A 21,261-nucleotide genomic window follows, 5' to 3' on the forward strand; every position below is an offset into this window, starting at 1 on the left:
AGATGTTGGTTATCTGCCAGCATCTCAAGTAAACAGGAGTTTCATCACATGAAGTATTAGTTGTTTTTTCTGTACAGTGTTTATGAAAATACCCATCCTGTCTAGCATACACGGGAAATCAAAACTTAATCAGTAAAAAATTATCAGGAGAATGAGTGGTAAGTGTGTATGTAATATATATAACATCTCGCATCCCTGTAGTGTGATTTATCTCATTCCTGATCATTTCATTAACAAAACCCAAATCACTCACCTGCCCCTCTCTCACCACCCTCCAAAAAAAACCCTACTGAGATTCCTTCTTTGGATTTTAAGAGCATTGAAAATAATTGCACACTATTATCATACATATTTTCACATGCAACATATTATGTAAGTTTCCAGGCAACCTATTTTGTCTTGGAGACATCAATGAAGTGTCTGTCCTGCAAAAAAAAAAAAAAAAAAAAAAAAAAGTAACCACTTAAACCAAACCATAGAGGACAAATATCCACACAGCCCTACACAGAAATTGGTTCAATTTGCATTTGATCTGATGAAATTCTATCACCTGTGATATACAGGAGGACAAGCTAGTGAGGTATCTTCTGGGCTCAAAATCTCTGAATCTGTATTTGCACTGCTAGCCAGCTAAGATAAGTGAATTGTTTTCTTTCATGTTAAAATTTTTAAGGAAGTTGTTATTGATGAATTACTACTACTTTAATTACAAACCTTGCAGCCTGATCCTGCAATCATCATTTGTACGATTAGATCCATAGAAGACAGTGTGACTAATCACTTGACAGAGAGGCATTTGTTTGGGTAGGATTGCAGCATTAGGACCTTATTTTGTTTTCTGAGGCCTTGTCTACACTACTGGGGTAAGCCGACCTAAATTACCCTATTCCAGCTGTAGTTAACATAGCTTAGGTCAAATTACTGCAATGCCTACAACATGCTGCATTGACAGGAGACACTCTTCTGTAGACTTACCTTACTCCTCTCATTCCGGTGGAGTACCGGAGTTGACCGGAGAGCACTCTGCAGGTGATTTAGCGAGTCTTCACTAGACACACTAAATCAACCGCTTCTCCATCGATCGCAGCAGTATTGATCCCCAGTAAGCATAGACATGGCCTAAATATGCTTAGTTTGTTCGTGTTTCTTTGAAAGTCTTAATGGGACAGTGCTGAACAGTTTAAATCTAGCATTTGGACTCCATTTGTCTTCTAATCAGAGCTGATCAAAAATCTGACAAAAAACAGCAATTTCATGAACATGTCTGTAATTTTTCTTTCTGTTTTTTGACTCGTGTTATTACTAGATAATCAGACAGGGAGTGTGTATCTTGTATTAATAGTAAGAATATAATTCTCTATCAAATTCCCCAGAAAGATTAAAAATTTCTGTTTTCCATGAAATTCTATTGGACTTTTCCATAAAAGAAGTTTCATTTGAAACAAACAAAACACACTTTGGATGTGATGTAGCGACACCCCAATCAGTTTTATGCTGGTATAATTCCACAGACTTCAGTGCAGTTACTCCTCATTAACAATGGGGTACATCAGATTTGGTTTGCAATATTAGCCATAAAAAATGAAAACTGGTTTAAAACCCCTGTATTTTCATATTTCTTAAATGGTATTACAGAGAAGAGCAGAACAAAAATTAAAATAAAAATGGAAATGTTTTGATGCCTTACTCTGTTGACTTCCTTTTTTAAATATATTTTCTAGCTTTGCTGGAACATTTGTTGCCATTAATACTTAAAATCAAAGTTCCCAAATATGCATTGAATTTAGAGGCCAATTAGGGTATACAGTAACAATGTATTAATATCAATATATAACAGATATATGCTTCTTGTAAAACAAACAAGCCAAAAAGAATTACTTTAATTATCAGCTGGAATTTAACATTTTCTAATTATCCCATTTAATCAAAATCAGACGCAGAATTGAGAATTTTAATTGAAAACATCAACTTTTAATTTTGTTGGAGTTTGTTCATGGACTACTTCCTGATTATTACTTTATACATTCATGATAGTATATTTTTAAAATTCAGGGCCCGATTCTGCTCATTTCCAAAAGCAGTCTCCCTGGTATGTATGAAACCACTTATGTGAGTGGGGATTTCTTGCATGTGAGCAACACAATTTTTCATTGTAATTCCCTACATCATATTGTGTCTGATCGTGTGTACCTAACACTTACTGAACTCAATATAGCAATGAATTAGATCCTTCACTGGAAGTAGCTCTGTTGAAGTTAAGACAGATATGACAACTGATGATTTCGTGCTTCATTTTCAATGCAAATACTATACACCTAAAGTAATATAATTATATAAAATGGGAGTATGGGAGTCAGATAATCCTAAGGATTCCCCATAGGTACACATAAGCTTAGGCATGGACCACGACATTTATATTTTTAAGGGAAATAAGTGAAGCAACACCCCCTCCTACCATCACCTAAAAATCCTTTTAAAAACCAACCACACAGTGGAAAAGAAGAACAAGGAAAAGGCGGTTACTCACCTTTGTAACTGTTGTTCTTCGAGATGTGTTGCTCATATCCATTCCAATTAGGTGTGCACGCGCTGCGTGCACGTTCGTCGGAAGACTTTTACCCTAGCAACACTCAGTGTGTCGGCTGGGTGCCTCCTGGAGTGGCGCCTCTATGGCACCGGATATATACCCCTGCCGACCCAGCCACCCCTCAGTTACTTCTTGCCGGCTACTCCGACAGTGGGGAAGGAGGGTGGGTTTGGAATGGATATGAGCAACACATCTCGAAGAACAACAGTTACAAAGGTGAGTAACCGTCTTTTCTTCTTCAAGTGATTGCTCATATCCATTCCAGTTAGGTGATTCCCAAGCCTTACCTAGGCAGTGGGTTCGGAGTGAGATGTGGCAGAATGCAAAACTGCTGAGCCAAAGGCTGCATCATCTCTTGACTGTTGAACCAGAGCATAATGCGAAGCAAAGGTGTGGACCGAGGACCAGGTAGCTGCACGACATATTTCCTGGATTGGTACATGAGCCAGGAAGGCAGCCGATGAAGCCTGAGCCCTAGTAGAATGTGCGGTGAGATGGCCCGATGGAACATGGGCCAAGTCATAGCAAGTGCGGATGCACGCCGTCACCCAAAAGTAGATTCTCTGGGAGGAGACAGGTAGGCCCTTCCTTCGGTCAGTCACTGCAACGAAGAGTTGGGGCGATTTATGAAAGGGCTTTGTCCGATTCATATAAAATGCGAGCGCCCTACGGACATCTTAGGAGTGCAATTGTTGTTCCCATCGAGATGAGTGTGGCTTTGAAAAGAAGACCGGAAGGAAGATGTTCTGATTGGTATGGAAGGCCGATATCACTTTAGGGAGGAACGCTGGGTGAAGTCGCAACTGCACCTTGTCCTTGTGAAAGACAGTATATGGTGGGTCTACCATGAGCGCTCAAAGCTCAGAGACTCGCCTGGCCGATGTAATGGCTACGAGGAAAACTGTCTTCCAGGATAGGTATAGCAGCGAGCAAGTTGCCAACGGCTCGAATGGTGGAGACATAAGTCTGTTTAAGACTAGGTTGAGGTCCCAGGTAGGGGCAGGGCGGCGTACTTGGGGGCATAGGCGTTCCAGGCCCTTGAGAAATCTAGTAACTGTAAGGTGCGAGAACATGGAGCGGTCACTCTCCCCTGGGTGGAAGGTAGAGATAGCTGCCAAATGCACCCTCAGTGAAGATACCGCCAGGCCCTGCTGCTTAAGAGACCAGAGGTAGTGCAAGATGGTAGGGATTGTGACCTCAGTGGAAGTAACATTCTGCGTTACGCACCAGCAGGAGAAACGCTTCCACTTGGCCACATACGTTGACCAAGTGGAAGACTTCCTGCTACCCAGGAGTACTTGTTGTACCAAAGCAGAGCAACGCAACTGCGACTGGTTTAGCCACGCAGCAGCCACGCTGTGAGGTGAAGGGCCTGCAGGTCTGGGTGGCGAAGACTGCCGTGGTCCTGTGTTATGAGGTCTCGGTGGAGTAGCAGGGTAATTGGGTTGGCTATCAACAGGTCTAGCAGCGTGGTGTACCAGCGTTGCCTGGGCCACGCTGGAGTGATCATGATTAGGTGCGCTCTGTCCCTGTGGAGTTTTAGCAGGACCTTGTGAACCAGCGGGAACAGTGGGAAGGCATAGAGCATCTGGTTCTTCCACGGCATTAGGAATGTGTCCGAGATCGACCCCGGTGAAAGACCCTGTAAGGAGCAGAACATCTGGCATTTCCTGTTCGCGCAGGAGGCTAACTGGTCTATGTGGGGAAATCCCCACTTCTGGAAGACCGAATGAATAACATCCAGGCGTATCGACCACTCATGGCACAGGAAAGACCTGCTCAGTTGATCCACTAGAGTGTTCCGAACCCCTGGGAGAAAGGACGCTACCAGATCTATCGAGTGGGCTATGCAAAAGTCCCAGAGTCGGATGGTCTCCTGACAAAGGGGGGGAAGATCGAGTCCCTCCCTGTTTATGTAATACATGGCCATTGTGTTGTCTGTAAACATTGAGACACAATGGCCTTGTAGTCGTTGCTGGAACGCCTGGCACGCCAGGTGGACTGCTTTCAGCTCTCGGACATTTATGTGAAGTGCCAGTTCCTGAGATGACCAGAGACCTTGTGTACAAAGGTGCCCGAGTTGAGCATCCCAGCTGAGAGATGACGCGTCTGTCATCAGGGACATTGAGGGCTGGGGCAGATGGAACGGCAGCCCTGCACACACCAGGGAGGGAGTCAGCCACCAGTCTAGGGAGCCTAGAATGCTCAAGGGAATGGTGACTATCGTGTCTATTGGGTCCCTGCCCAGGTGGTATACGGAGTTGAGCCAAGTTTGGAGAGGACAGAGACGGAGTCTGGCGTATTTGGTCACGAATGTGCAGGCAGTCATGTGACCTAGGAGACCAAGACAAGTGCGAGCCGAGGTTGTCAGGAAATTCTGCAGACCTCGGATGATTGTTGTTATTGCCTGAAACCACGGCTATAGTAAGGAGGCCTTGGCTAGACTGGAGTCCAGGGTAGCTCCTATGAAGTCTAATCTCTGCGTGGGAACCAAAATGGATTTCTCCATATTGATCATCGGGCCTAGACGTGTGAATAGGTCCTTGACAATGCCCACATGCTGGGTGACCTTTGTCTCGGAGGTTCCTCAGATTAACCAATCATCCAGATACGGTAATACGTGTCTCCGACATTGGTGGAGATATGCGGCGACTATGGCCATACACTTTGTAAATACCCCTGGGGCCGCAGAAAGGCCAAAGGGCAGAACCGTAAACTGGAAGTGTTGACGGTCAGCTACAAAGCGAAGGTACCTCCTCTGCGGAGGAAAGATGGTGATGTGAAAGTACGCATCCTTCATATCGAGGGCAGCATCCAGTTTCCAGGATCCAAGGATGGGATAATGGTCCCCAGGGACACTATGCGGAACTTCAACTTTATCATAAACTTGTTGAGTCCTTGCAGGTCTAGGATAGGTCTGAGACCTCCCTTTGACTTGGGGATTAGGAAATAATGGGAGTAAAACCCCTTGCCCCTTTTGTCCTTTGGTACCTCCTCTATCGCTCCCATGGCGAGGAGTGTCCGCACCTCTTGCAAGAGGAATTGCTCGTGAGAGGGGTCCCTGAAGAGGGACGGGGTTGGAGTGTGGAATGGTGGGGTTGAAACAAATTGGAGGTGGTATCCATATTTCACTGTGCGTAGGACCCAGAGATCTGAGGTTAACTGGGACCACGCCAGGAGGAAGTAGGAGAGACAGTTGGAGAAGGGAGGAAAAGGATCCTGGCCTGTAACTGGTAAGCCGTCCAGGGGCGCAACTTCAAAAGTTGGACTTTGGTCCCGCTGGTGGTTTCAAGGGACCTTGGTTTTGGCCCCCTTGGGGTCCTGACTGGCATCTACACCCACCTCGTCCGCGCAGCCTGCCCAAGTCTTGTCTGTGTCTAGGCACAAAGTACAGGCGGTGAGGCTGGGGACGGAAAAGCCTGCGTTGAGTCATCGGCGTATGCATGCCTATAGAATGCATTATGACCCTATTGTCCTTCAGGCTTTGCAGTCTAGGGTCAGTCTTTTCCGAAAAAAGACCTTTGCCATCAAATGGCAAGTCCTGGATGGTATACTGCAGCTCCGGTGGGAGGTTGGAAACCTGCAGCCATGATATGCGTCTCATGGCAACATCTGAGGCCAGAGTCCTGGCTGCTGAATCGGCTGCATCTAGTGAGGCCTGGCGGGAAGTTCTGGCCACCTTTTTCCCTTCCTCCAAGAAGGCAGCGAACTCTTGGCGGGAGTCTTGAGGGAGTAGCTCCGTAAACCTACCCACCTCCACCCAGGTGTTGTAATTATAGCGGCTGAGCAGGGCTTGTTGATTTGCCACCCGGAGCTGTAGGGCGCCTGCCGAATATACTTTTTGGCCGAGCAGGTCCATTCGCCTAGCCTCTTTCGACTTCGGGGCTGGCGCCTGTTGGCCATGGCGCTCCCTCTAATTCACGGACTGAACGACCAGGGAGCAGGGAGGAGGATGGACATACAAATACTCGTACCCCCTAGAGGGTACCATGTATTTACGCTTGACTCCTCTGGCCGCAGGAGGGATAGAGGCTGGGGATTGCCATATAGTGTTGGCATTGGCTTGGATGGTCCAGATAAATGGTAGAGCCACTCTGGTGGGGGTATCCGCTGATAGAATGCTCACTATCGGGTCCTCTACCTCTGGGACCTCCTCCACCTGGAGGTTCATATTGAGTGCTACCCTCCTGAGGAGGTCCTGATGAGCTCTCAGGTCAATTGGAGGAGGGCCCAAGGAGGATGTTCCTGCCACCACCTCATCCGGAGAAGAGGAAGAGGAGATGCCGGGGACAAGCGGGTCCTCTGTGGCATCTTGTTCTTGGGCCACCTCCTGTTCCAGTGGGACTGGGGAGACCGGTGGGTGGACTGGTGCTTCCTCTGTACCAGCTGGTGGGGGACAGCTAGCCGTAGCCTCTGGCACTCGGTGCTCTGATGGGGAAGAGCAAGACGGAACTACTGGAGCACCTTGGGCCTGGTGGTACGCCCAAGGTGTCCAGAAGGACCACTGATGCGGGCCTTGGTCCTGGGTCTGGGCCTCCTGAAAGACTCTGGTGGGCACATCCGAATTGCGGTCCGGAGGATAATAGCTGTCCGCGTGGGACGACACTGAAGTGTGTCTGGATAGCCATGGAGGAGCGAAGAAGCCCTGGGCAGAGTTTCTATCCCTGGCAGACCTTCCTCTACTCAGCACCGGAGACCGGTACCAGGAGGCATACCGGTACCAGAAACGAGATCGGGACCTGCGACCGGAGCGGTGCCGGGAGGTCGACTAAGATCTCGAGGCTCGACGTCAGGAGCAGCTATGGGAGTCGCGGTGCCTGGAGCGGTGCCGGGAGCCGGAACGGTGCCGAGAGTAGTGTGCCGGTGAACGGGATTCCGACCGGTGCCGCGAGTGCGATCGGTACCGAGAAGGAGAATGATGCCGGGACTGCAAGCAGCATCGGGAGCGCTGTCTGGACCTAGAGTGTCTGCGGGACCGCGATCTTGAACGGTGCCAGTCTGCTGTGCCGACAGAGGGTGGTCTTATCAAGACCGGCTTGCCTATAGACTGTATTACCTGCACCGGCGGTGCCGGGGGTAGAAGCAGCGTCGACTCTGTCATGGCAATCAGATCCCTCGCCGTTGAGAATGTCTCCAGCGTGGAAAGGAGAGTGAGCTCTACCGCGGCACGCGCCGGGGAGCTAACAGGCACCGGACTCGACGGCCCTTGTGGGACCAGAATCGATGGTGCCGACATTGTCGGTGCCACGGCGGGTGTTGGCGCTGGGCGATCCAACTTAGATGAGCTCTCTGGCTGCGTTGCAAGCAGCACAGAAGCAGCAGGAGTCTTAGTCTTTCTCGACCTCGGGGAGAGGGAGCGGCGTGGAGCCAACTTTGGTGCCGGCGACGGCTGGTGCCGAGGTGCCTTGGTGGTACTTGCGCGGTCCGGTGCCAAGGAGGTGCTTCTGTCCGTTGATTGACCAGCGCTCGGTGCTGAAGGCGGAGGGGTGAGAGCCGCCTCCATGAGGACCTGTTTAAGTAGAGCCAGACAGGAGCTGACTAGGGAAGTGGAGGTCAGCTAAGCCGCGCTCCACTGTTCCAATGACTGATATCGGTGGGTAAGAAGGAACGGAGGGGTGGCTGGGTTGGCAGGGGTATATATCCGGTGCCATAGCGGTGGCACTCCAGGGGGGCCCAACCGACCCACCGAGTGTTGCTAGGGTAAAAGTCTTCCGACGAACGTGCACGCGGCGCGCACACACCTAACTGGAATGGATATGAGCAATAACTCGAAGAAGAGAGGTATTTCAAACAATTCTGCAGGCTAAATCCAGCTCATGGATAACAGCTGGCATGGGAGATAGACTGGTTTGATGCTTGGACTCTAGGCCTATGAAGCTTGAAGAAAAAGGAGATTTTATAAGCACATACAGGGAGAAATAGGCGCCTGTGTTGAGCTGACAATTGCACTGCATGCAACATCTGTGCACAAACTGGGCCTTTACATGCCTAAGTACCTGTCTATGTACAATGACTCATTTTACATGAGCAGGTGCATATGCACAGGTGCAACTTTGGTAGCTGCATTTGAAAAGCCTGTTTGTAAAAAATGACCCTTTCTTGTTTATGGCTATTTTTTGTTTCTCTAAATGGGAAGAATGGAAGGAGGTAATAGCTCTTTCTTCTTGTTGAACAATATACACATTGCAGTGCCTCAATCTGTGCCACATGCAGAAGTGGTGAACTGACAAACAAGCTTATATGCACCAATTGAAATTAATTTAACTAGGGTCCATGAAGATTCATAGATTTCAAAGTCAGAATCCACCATCCAGTCTGATCTGCATAACACATAGAATTTCACTTAGTAATTTCTGCATCAAAACCAAAATATACAATTAATCTGGCAAACCCTGTTTGCTTGTTTTGATTTTTTATTAAAGATTATTGAGATGAGCACGGTGCACATAACCAGCAGCAACTCCCTCCCAAACTCTAAAATGTCTATTTTAATTCAGGATTGTTTTTTTTTTAAATAAAGTTGTGTGCATTTGTTACCAGAAAGGTTTCCCAAGGAAGTTCAAAAAATAGCCTAATGATGGAAATGGTCGTGGAGCAAAGAAAAATGAAATTTAAATATATTTTATTTCATCCGATGCATCATATGTTTATGCATGGTCCAATAATATTTTCTAACTTGCTGCCTGCAAATGCATGCTGAGTTCAACCTTCAGGGGTCAGCGGCGTGCAGTATATCCACTGTATGTACTTAGTCCTGAGAGACTGTGAAGACTACTAACTAAGGGTTGAGTTTGCTGACTATTAATCCTACGAATCTTCGAATTGACAATTTAAACTTTGAACAGTGGCGAAAGAAATTTTATCTTCATCCCATGACTACCACCTGTCCCCTACAGATTCTGAGAAAAAGAACATTTCATTTTAAGATTGTGTTTGGAGAACATTCTCTCAGATACACTAGCTAAATGGCATAACATTCTGTTTACTCATTCTAAGCATTACACAGGTATAGCAACTACACTTTGAGCTTTCTAGTGCTGAATATCCTCTGCTTGAATGATAACGTTCATTTTCTCAAAACCCAACTGTCCTATACAAGCTGTACATGTTTGCTACGTAATGCTAGCTACTTGTAACAGAAGTTTTCTAGAAATATTAAATACACATGATGTAAAAGAGGCTGCTTAACTGCTTAAATATTTATGCATTGTGGTACTCCATGGACTGCAACAACATAAATGTTAGTCTTGCTCGATTACCTTCAAATCAAGCTCCAGATTCTGCCATCTTTACTCACACGGAGTAGTGTTTTACTCCATAAGTAGGTCCAGTGTTTAAATACACGGAAGCAGCATCTGGCTTTGATTCTGTGGCCTCAGATATGTCTTTACTATATATCTCCCATATTTAGGCATGGAATGAGCTCAATGTACAATAGTATATGCTCACACAAAAGCCATTAGCTGAAGTGAAATGGTGTAAATATTGGATTTTTCCTAGGACAAATTTAACCTTATCGCTAACAGGAATAAGAAAGTCTGAATACGTAACACTGGATTGAATTAAAAAAAAAATCTGGATTGTGAAGGATATGAAAACAATGACGTCAGGGTAATAAGTTACCATCTGACTGCAAAACTCACCTCTGTTCAGTTATATTGCACCAAAATGATTATAACATTATTGAGGGCAATACATGGAAAACACATTTGTTTCAGAATCTACTTAGACTAATGAATATTCCTGCTTCTTTAAAAACAGAGGGCTTTCATCTCATCAAATCGATGCGTTCTACTATGCCAATACTGCTACATAACACAAAGAACACATAGAGCTTAAAACAACAGTTTGAACCTTAACACAGTGTACTGCATGTATTTTACTGCATTTGGATTAAACTCCTGACTTCTTGCTTAGAATCACAGTCCTAACCCTGACAGTACTTTTCTTTGATGTCAAATGAGAATCAAAATGGAGTTTAAACAGCAACTATTTCAACTGTCATTGCTGTGGTGCCTTGTCAGTGCATCGGAATTGCAGCCTCAGTGCAGAAAGTGCTAGTGTTTCTGAAACATATTATTAGTGTACGTCTTGTGATGGACTTGTCTTTAGTTGATATTCAATAATAGGATGTCAAAACTGCTTTTATCTATGCCTTATGTAGTTGCTGGAAGGAAAGTATTTACAGTTAATTAATGTTGTGATCAGTTGTAGTTAGCTATGTCATCCAGTCTCCAAACATTGCTGTTCTTTCACACTCTGGCATGTCTTGTACCCACTGAGTAGTTAAGTTACTTACCACAAGGGAATAATAAATCTTGAATCCAGGTTTAGCCACAAAATAGTCATCGGATTTGAAGGTTATCTTTATTTGGTTTGTTTTGGATGTTATTCTTGGAGGAATTTCCTTGTGACCACACCACCGTCCTCGGATAACTGTGCTCGTTTCAGATAGATCTTCCACCTCCACGAAGTCATACCTGCAGATCAGTTTGATAATTTAATACATTCTCAATATATAAAGCTGCTGCCGCTATACAGGAACACTGCTCAAAAAATTGGTCAAATGTACATTGGTTTCCACTATGAAACACTTGATTAAAAATTACAGATGGTGAAAACACTAGCTTAGTGCATTGACTCATAAACCTCTATATATAGTCTAGCCACTAGAGGGGAACAAAGAGCCACACTGTGTTAGCATAGGTCAGAGGTTCTCAAACTGTGGGACGGGACCCCAAAGTGGGTTGTGACTCCATTTCATTGGGGTTGCCAGGGTCAGCGTTAGACTCACTGAGGCCTGGGGCTGAAGACGAGGCCTGAGCCCAGCCACCCAGGGCTGAAGCCAAAGCCCAAGGGCTGTAGCCCAGGGGAATGGGGCTCGGGCTCCAGCCCACCCCTGCCTAGGTCCATGTAGTAATTTTTGTTGTCAGCAGGGGGTTGTGGTGTAATGAAGTAGGAGAACCACTGAGATAGGCTACATATAGCTATAGCAGTATCAGATTCTCCATATATTTTTGTCAGTAGCTTGTATAGTTTATTGAGTTTTCCACAGTCTTGCTGTGGATGACCAAGAGGGCAGCAATCAAAGTCCTGATCCAAAGCTTACTGACAACAATGAGATTTCAACAATTGATTTCAGAGCAGTTGGGTCAGGCCCCAAGTGTTCCATTCAGCCTGTGGCAGAAAGGTGGAGACAAGGTAGACAGAGGGGTCTAGTGCACAGAGCTAAGAGGATGTTTATGAAAAAAGGCTGAAGGAACCGGGTATGTTTAGTTTGGAAAAGAGGAAACTGGGGGGAGGGAGGGATATGATAACGGTCTTCAGTTACTTGAAAGGCTGCCATAAAAAAGATGGAGAAAAGTTGTTCTCTTGCCACCGAGGGCAGGACAAGAGGCAATGGGTTCAAACTACAGCACAGGAGATTTAGATTAAACCAAACAGTTAAGTAAAGAAGTTCTCTTGTTCAGCTCGCAGCCCCAAATGAGTTTCAGCACATTTAAATTTCATAGTAACTAACTTAAAATTAGCAACATTAATGAAAAATGTGAAAGTAAACAACCAGGAGATTCTTGGGTAAAGGAGTAAGGGCCAAAGCAACAGAAAGGAGGCTAAGGAGCAGAGGCCCCGATTCAGCCGTCCATTCAGCAAAACACTTAAATATGTGTTTAACTTTAGGTGCATGCTTTAATGCTTGAATGTTTTGCTGAAGTAGGGCCAGAGACAGCATCTGAAAGTAAAACTGAGGGGGAAAAAACAGATTCAAAACAAAACAACCTAACAGTTTCTCTAAAGCGTTAAAATAATATTGTATGTTACTTACCATAGGGTCTTTAACAAGCTTGAAAATCATTCCAATACCCTGGGAACTTCCTCATTTTAGTAATAATATCATGTAAATAAAAGCCTTACAGCAACTCAGGATATGGCTGTATTTCTATAAAGAATGGGATATTTTTCCAGCTTTTATAGGCACTACAGATTCTGGAATGTCTTTACTTCTCTGCTTCATAAATTTGTAGCTTTTGAAAGCAGACAGATTGTCCGCGGCTATGGTCAAAATCCAGTATGTCGATAATGACTTGACTTCCCCTCACCATGTCATCACTTTTAATGGCCCTTTACAAGAGAACACTTCCTCCTTTTCCACAGTAAATTAGATCCACGTTTCAAGGCTGAAATGATTTAAGGTCAGCTATAGTTTATTCTCTATGTAGAATGTTAACAGGCTGTTTCCATGGGCATTAGTCTCTGCATTCCGGCATAGCCTCTGTGGTCCTAGAAGGTAACTCTTATTACACTGCAATTGCTCTCACACCAACAGTGACAGAGCAGAGTATAAGTTGCCAAGATAATAAACATGCAGAGAAGGATGGTCAGGCTGAGTCTGCATTCTTTTGTTATTAACTGGAAAACAAACTGACTGGAATGGTTCTCTCAGTTCATTGGTAATAAAAATAATAATAAAACCACACAGACTCACCAAACCCTCTAAATGCAAATTAATTGATTAAGATGCCAGGAGAAGACATGCAAGAGGGTGGGAGTAGAAAGAAAACAACACAGTTTTTCTGGATAGATGTAGCAATGATTAATAACAGTCAGGCAGAGTGTTGGAAGCTGATGTGCCAATGCTGCCACAGCAATCTGGCTTCTGAAGATGTGTCCTGGAAAATGTCTGGGAAGGCTTTGGGCTTTCCCTCCCACACTAAATACACCACTGAATAACAAAAACATGAACAACAAACATTTTAATTAGCTTATTTTATTAATTATTGGCCAAATTCAACTATGTTCTGGTGATGAAAAGCTATAAACCTGGCCAAACCAACCCCTTCAACGAGCTTATCGCTGCTTTGAATCACCAGAGTGGTACAAAGCAGCCAGAGTAGACTGCTGACTCTGGAGATATATTTCAAACACTTAAAACAAATTATACAGAGATGCAAACAGTAATTAAAGAGAGCTAACAGCCAGTCAATCATTCTGGCCATATAATTCCAAGAGCACAACACACTGTTCCCCTACCCCTGGCTCTTCCCTGTCTGCCTCTTCCCTTGCAGCAAATACCCTGCTGTGTATACTGACATACTGGAAAAAAAAAAGTGTTTCGCATAGCTGAAAAAAGAAACATCCATTGTCCTTAATTACAGTGGGCGAAACCTCATTCTTTTAGTATTTGTGCAGGGAGCCAGCAGTGCCCAAGACTCAAGTGTGCTGCATTTAAAATACCATGCGAGGACTTCAATTCACAGGAAACAGTTCAAGCCTGAGGCAGGTAAGTTTATTTGGAGAGTTTGGTTTGTACTGTTGGTAGCCAGATATCTTGTTAATCTGAAACAGAATCCCTAATGGACCCCTCCAAAGCACCGTGCAAGACATTTGGTCAGCTGATTTTTAAAATGACATGATTAGCTCTCTGGATAGCTTTTCTCTCACCTGCAGATATCATTTTCTGGCTCCTCCAATCCAAACTGATTATCAAAGGCCAACTGTATCCTTGTATTCTCTGTCGAGAGCAGCCGCCATGTCAGTAACAGGTTCCTGGGGTAGCTACTCGGGAAGCGGGGACTGTGGATGCAGCCATTTCCTCCGACACTGATGGTCTCTTCTTTTCGGTACAAGTCTGTGAGGTGATTGCTCTCTGTTAGTAGTCACAACTTGTAGAAATTAGTATGATGTTCCAGATACAGGAAGGCAAAAAAAACAACAGTTTAACAACACAACAAGCATTATTTTCATAGGAAGTGTTTAAGGGTCTAATGGCAGCTGTTGTTTAAATAGGGAAGCACAATCATTTTTCCCGTTAATTTAAAGAACAGTCCCTTGCCTGAATCAGAACAGAAATAGTAACATCCATCTACATATAATCTCTGTGTTATGGTGGTATCTAATCTATCTATGTTTTATTTACATTCTCTATCTCCCACCATTTTGCTCTTAAGGCAGAATTTACATCTCACAACCCAGGGAAGAAAGGGGAAACAAAACCTGATTCCCAAATTTTGGAGCAGTATTTGAAAGAGTTAGGGGGTAGATCCCCTCCAAAAGACAGAAGCTATAATAAAGCTGTGAACATGCACGTGTGTGTCCCATTTCAAACAGTGCTACATGAATGCACTAATAATACTTTTAGTGTGCACCAGCAAGGTCTATATGGACAATTAATGCATGACATAGTGGTGCACAGCAGAATTTACACCCCAGTTGGTGCACACTAGCGTACCATGTAGACAAGCTCCAAGTACAAAGAACAAGAAATCCATGGTACGAAAACAATTCTCTAAAACAGTTATGAATGGCAAATCCTTCCTTTCCCACTCCACAAATATTGGTGTGCTGCAGCACAACGTGGGCGGTCAATGGCACAAAGAGATGATCTGCAATATAAAGTGACAAGAAAAATATGCAAGTACCACCAGACGTTGTCCGTATATTAGCAACCAAAGTTGTTTTTTCCCTTCTTTTAAAGAACAACTTCATGTTTGACTGAATACTTCTGAGCTCTTGGGGAAAAGGATGCCCAAGAAAAACAGGAACTAAAAGAAATGGTGCAAACTCCATGGTAAAAAAAAGTCTTTTTTTTGTTTTTCCTCAGGTTGCTTTTCACTGGCTCATGACTGTAAATACCAAGCTGCATACAGTAAATGGAAGCATTTTAATAGTTGTTCACCTACTCTTCTGACAAGTGAATAACTCTAGCTGCAAAACAATCTGAAACTTTTAAAAGCCTGGGTTGCTGGTATAACTATTATAAAAATGCTTTACTCATAAAATCTTCAAGATGAACTGTTCTCACCCTATCTCCCCCAACACACACTTTTCAAGTAAATAAAGGCTTGAATCAGCAATACATGGATCACTCTGAAATGTTGAGCATTGTCAACTCCCATTGGAGTAAACAGAATTTGGATTGGTCAGTACCGCCAAACAGTGCCTAGCACATTGCAGGACTGAGTCCTAAACAACCAGTAGAAAGGATAAAATTAAATGGTCATTGGAAAGTTTTCATCTTAAAAAAATAGGGCCCAAATTCTGCAGTTCTGAATTAAGCAAAACTTCCATTAAAATCAACAAGAGTTACTTGATTAGGGATGGCAGAATTCAACCTAAGTTTGGGTGTATTTGTACTTTTTTCTAGCACAGCAAAGTACTGGCTATAATGAAGAAGTGTAATTCCCTTGTTAACAGATCACATTTAATTGCTCACCCAGCACTGTCCATGCTCCTAGTTGAAATGTTCCCTTGTCTAGTCAATCTTTACATAGGTTTACACCACAGTTCTCGCTTGCTGTGATTAGAATGTCAGAGGCAATATATTTTAATTAGGCATCACAGTACATTAGAAACAACTGTCCTTTGCTTTTAACTAGTCCACCTTGTCCCCAACTGAGAAAGCTATGCTGCTAACATTCATCCACTCCACAGAAGACAGGGTTGCTTGCATTCTTTTTATTTAACCTGAAGCCTGGGACGTTCTGCCAAAAAAATCAACCACACTTGAGTAAATCAGCACTGAAATACTTCTGATGAAACTCTGCAATATCCAGGTCAAACTTCTGAACCACATGTGCATGTGAAAAGCAGGAAATGAATATATGACCTATTAACAGAGCCTAACTAGAAATTCCAATAGTGTCTAATTTCTCTATTGTGGCAAATGTGGGAATTGTAACTGATTATACAAGAGGAAGTGTTAGAGCAGCATAGGGAGTGGGGAAGGAAGGAAGAATTCTGACCAAAACACTTTCTGGGAGCAAATAAAAGAAGACAGTGGGGTTAATATATCATATATCAGAATCACTAAAATGTATATAAAGGCATTTCACTGTGAATAAAATAATTTAAAAATAAACAAAATAATAACAAAATAACAAAATAATAAAAAAAATACACAAAACTCAGAGGCCATTAAAGAATTACAAGAAAGGGAGGCTATTCGAGATGGCAGGAACTACAGAGAAGTTATTGCACATAAACTTGCCTATCTAATAAGAAAGACGAGAGACTATTAGTAGATGAGTGGAATGCGGAGCAGAGAGAGACCAGGTAGGATGAAGCAAATGTATAGAATTGTAAAAACAAAGGGGACAGACTCTGAAATGAATGAGAAGCAGCTTATTCTGTAAAAAGAACAAGTACTACTTGGGGCACCTTAGAGACTAACAAATTTATTTGAGCATAAGCTTTCATGGGCTAAAACCCACTTCATCGGATGCATGCAGTGGAAGGTACAGTAGGAAAATATATATATATACACACAGAGAGAACATGAAAAAATGGGAGTTGCCAAACCAACTGTAGTGCGGGTAATTAAGTAAGGTGAGCTATTAGGTGAGCTATTATCAGCAGAAGAAAAAAAAACTTTTGTAGTGATAATCAGGATGACCCTTTTCCAACCATTGACAAGGTCTGAGTAACAGTAGGGAAAAATTAGCATGGGAAAACAGTTTTACTTTGTGTAATGATCCATCCACTCCCAGCCTTTATTCAAGCCTAATTTAATGAATGGTGTCTAGTTTGCAAATCAATTCCAATTCTGCAATTTCTCGTTGGAGACTGTTTTTGAAGTTTTTTTGTTGGAGTATTTGTGACTTTGAGTCACACCTTCTTGTCAAGGGTTGGAAATAGGCCATCCTGATTATCACTACAACAGGTTTTTTTTCTTCTGCTGATAATAGCTCACCTAATAGCTCACCCTAATTAATTACCCTTTTTAGACTTGGTATGGCAACATCCATTTTTCATGTTCTCTGAGTATACATATTTTCCTACTGTAACTTCCACTGCATGCATCTAATTAAGTGGGTTTTAACCCACGAAAGCTTATGCTCAAATAAATTTGTTAGTCTCTAAGGTGCCACAAGTACTCCTCTTCTTTTTGCTGATATAGACTAACATGGCTACCACTCTGAAGTTTATTCTGTGTTTGATTTGCTGAAAAGTTCAATAACTTTTTCTCTCTCCTAGTTCTCTTCCAACAATCATCTTTAAAAGTATTAATGTAAAAGCTGAGACAAATGTTCAAGAGAGCTCAGCTCCTGGTTAGGTATCTAAACAAAAAGCTCGATTTTCAAAAGTGCTCAGCATTAAAGTGGAACATTTTTTGGACAAAACTTTTTCATTGAAAAATGTAGTCAGGTCTACTGACACGTTACGTTAATTTATGCAGAATTGTTCCAGTAAGGAAAAAAAAACAATAAAATGTTTCAATGTAAAACAAATGTTCATTTCAAAATGTACTTCAATTTTATTGAAGAAAGGTTAAAAAACTCAAAACCAAACCAAACATTTTGTTTTGGATCAAATAAAACATTTATTCTGTCTGAAACAATTCCCCCACCCCCCACCATTTTTTGGTTCAGCCAGTGAACAAAAAAATCAGTTATTTACACAGCACTATTCAGCACCCATTGTTCTCAATGGGAGATGCCAGATGCTAAACACTTCTTTAAGTCCGGCTGAGTTTTTATGATAATCTAGTCTTTTTTGTGGGTGATGCTTAGTCCTGACAATCTTGCCCCTCTTCACTATTTTTCCTGCCCAGCTTGCACACGCTCTTCCACCACATGCTCTACAAGCAGCAATATTTGGAAACACAAAGATCTTCATTTCTTTGTATTTGAAGTCTTATTTGCATTTTATTTTGAGGATCCTTGCTAAAGCAGCTTCAAATCACATGGAGCAATAGTCTTACCACAAAAGTGCTTTTACCCTTAGGAATATCACCCAAAAGTGAATTCCTTCAGGAAAAATAAAATAAAATAAATAATAATAATAATAAGAAGATGATGACGATGACGTCGACGACAAAGGTGATAATTACAGCTGACTCTGACTTCAGCTGTTGGGCATCTTCAGACCAAAGAACATCAAGTATTTCATTAAGATGAAGAACTCAGTAGAAGATTTTGTATAAGAACATAGCCAGTAGCAAAGAACATATTTCATGTCTCTAATGTTTCTTAGATTGTTTTATTTTAGAAAAACAGTTTGGTGTTCTCATGTGGTAGTTTTCCAGATAGAGCAGAACCTCAGAGTTACAAACACCAGAATTATGAACCACACACCTCATTTGGAACTGGAAGTACACAATCAGGCAGCAGAGACCAAAAAGAGTACTGTGTTAAATGTAACTACTAAAAAAATAAAAGGAAAGTTAAAACAATTGACAAGGTAAGGAAACTGTTTCTGTGTTTGTTTCGTTTAAATTAAGATAATTAAAAGCAGCATTTTTCTTCTGCATAGTAAAGTTTCAAAGCTGTATTACGTCAATGTTCAGTTGTAAACTTTTGAAAGAACTATAACATTTTATTCAGAGTTATGAACAACCTCCATTCCCGATGTGTTCGTAACTCTGAGGTTCTACTGTATTTATCTTCCTTGCCCCATCTAAAGTGACCAGATAGCAAATGTGAAAAATCAGGATGGGGTTGGGGGGTAATAGGAGCCTATGTAAGAAAAAGACCCAAAAAAAAAGGACTGTCCCTATAAAATTGGGACATCTGGTCACCCTAGCCCCACCACTGTTCAATATGGCAAAACACAGTATTTTGTTACCAGTTTTTAAACACATGAGAGATAACTTATTTGGAGAATAATGACTCTTCAGTTCCCTGGGCTGAAAATTAGCCTGATCTAAATAGTTGAAACCACAGAGTAGTAAGTAAAGAACAGAAAAGTGGTTTTGAATCCAGGCCACGAATCAGTTCACCTGGGGCACAGATATGCCAAGCAAACTATAGTTATTGCTAGCTTTTTTTGTTCATTTATTTTTCCTAGATTCCCCCTTGTAAAAAGCAGGCATTTTAATTATTATACATAGGGCTCTATGAAAATCAGAGGGAAAGATGACAGATTTCATGGTCAAAATTGGATATTTCATACTTGGTCACAGCTTGCTGGGAAGCGGTACAATACTGCAGAATAATTTGCCTTGTTTAAAATACATGGTTACTTTTTCGTTACTATAAACACTAAAAAGAATCATAGCCAATAAACACATTACATTTCTGTGCTCTAATGAGGAAAAGGATATCATATTGTGCTGCTGCTCCTAATAATCTTTTTGCCATTTAAAGCAAAAGGCACATGCTTTGGAGTATAACACTGCTCCCACTGAAGTCAATGGCAAAGTACTTCAGTGACAGCAGAATTGGGTTCTGTAGCTATATGAGACCTTGGTACTGAAAGAACCAGAATCCTCTGAAATGGAACAAAAAGAACAAGCAATTTACTAGGTTAAAAGTAGTACAGTCGTGTCTGTGACAGGCACAGATCAGGTGTCAGCTCATGCCAAGGCCCTGGGCCTCACCAATCACTGACAAATGTGTAGCTGGAATCCAGTCTAGGTCACCTGTGTGTTAGTGTTGTTGAAATAGGTATTGGAGTTGTAAGAATCTGTTTAGGCTTTAGACTTTTATGAAATGCTTGTAGGATGCTGCATGTGTCAATCCTACTTATAATGTCTGTATCACATGTTATAAGAGTAATGTTTAAATGTTTGCTCTGTAATCATAACAATGTTTGCTCAGATTGTAAATCCCCCCCAGTCAGGGAAGATGCATTACCAAGTATGCTACTTTATCACAAGGATTGTTATCTCCTCCTGTCATAAACAGATAGCTATGGGTTAATGTTCTTTTGCCTGTAAAGGGTTAACAAAGGGAACCAAACACCTAACCAGAGGACCAATCAGAAAACAAGATTTTTCAAATGTCAAGGGAGGGAAGTTTTTGGATGGGTGTTCTTTGTCTTGGTTCGGTGGCCCTCTCGGCTCTGAGAGTGATCTCTCTATCTCCAGGCTTTCTAATCTTCAGTTTCCAAGTTGTAAGTACAAGGATAGTAAGACAATAGGTTTATATTGTTTTTTTGTTTGTATTTACATGTGTGTAGTTGCTGGAATGTTTTAAATGGTATTCTTTTTGGATAGGGCTGTTTATTCATTTTTTCTTTTAAGTAATTGACCCTGTATATTGATGTTATTTTGTGCAAGGGATAATCTATCACAGAGGCAGGCTAGCTTGGGTGGCAAGATAGAATTCGGAGTACCCAAGGGGACTGTCTGTGGCTCCCCATTAATGCTGTTCTAGTGTCTAGTGTCTAGTGTCACACTTGTTACTTGGTTGGTGAAATCTAACTATATAAACACATAACCAGTTTGGGATTCGTGTGCTGTTTCTTGACAGTCTGCCCTGAGGCTGGCACCCATGTACAGCACACTCCATCATTAAGCTAAGGAAACAGCCACTCTGCAGTAAGAATGTATGGCTCAGATCAAAGAGTAAACTGGGTGAAAGTACTGCATAACTTTAAACACTTGTGTAGTCATTTCACTGGGATTACTCGCCTCTGTAAAGACAAACGTACTGAAGTGGTCTACTAGATTAGGTCCTAAAGTGACATTTTAAAGGCACCCTACATGCCATCTATTAGTTAAGCTCATCAATATAGAAACTAAGGGTTGGATCCAAAGCCCTTTGGAGTAAAGGGGAAAAGATTCCCAAGGACTTTGGCTTAGACGCCAAATAGGCAGCTCAATTTGTCTGTTACCCATCTGGTCAATTAGGATTGGCCCTTTTTTTCATGACAGTGAAGGAGGATGTACACATTCTGTGACGGGTTCCCTGGGGTTCAGTCTGGGACTGTGGGACCGCTGTGCCCCCTGAACTCTC

General features: G+C 42.6%; 1 protein-coding gene across 3 annotated transcripts in view; it reads right to left on the reverse strand.

The window, feature by feature from the left end:
- PDGFD (platelet derived growth factor D) overlaps nucleotides 1–21,261 on the reverse strand; it is a 174,829-nt gene that overhangs the window by 60,682 nt on the left and 92,886 nt on the right. For 2 of the 3 annotated variants that reach the window (XM_030560541.1, XM_030560523.1), the window contains exons 2-3: nucleotides 14,027–14,231; nucleotides 10,887–11,067 (exon numbers count right to left, since the gene is read on the reverse strand). In XM_030560541.1, coding sequence (XP_030416401.1) covers nucleotides 10,887–11,067; nucleotides 14,027–14,231 — 386 coding nt within the window. The remainder of the gene's footprint in view (nucleotides 1–10,886; nucleotides 11,068–14,026; nucleotides 14,232–21,261) is intronic. The other variant, XM_030560532.1, reaches the window with a different exon arrangement.

Source organism: Gopherus evgoodei, chromosome 1, assembly GCF_007399415.2.
Source record: "Gopherus evgoodei ecotype Sinaloan lineage chromosome 1, rGopEvg1_v1.p, whole genome shotgun sequence".
Lineage (NCBI taxonomy): Eukaryota > Metazoa > Chordata > Testudines > Testudinidae > Gopherus > Gopherus evgoodei.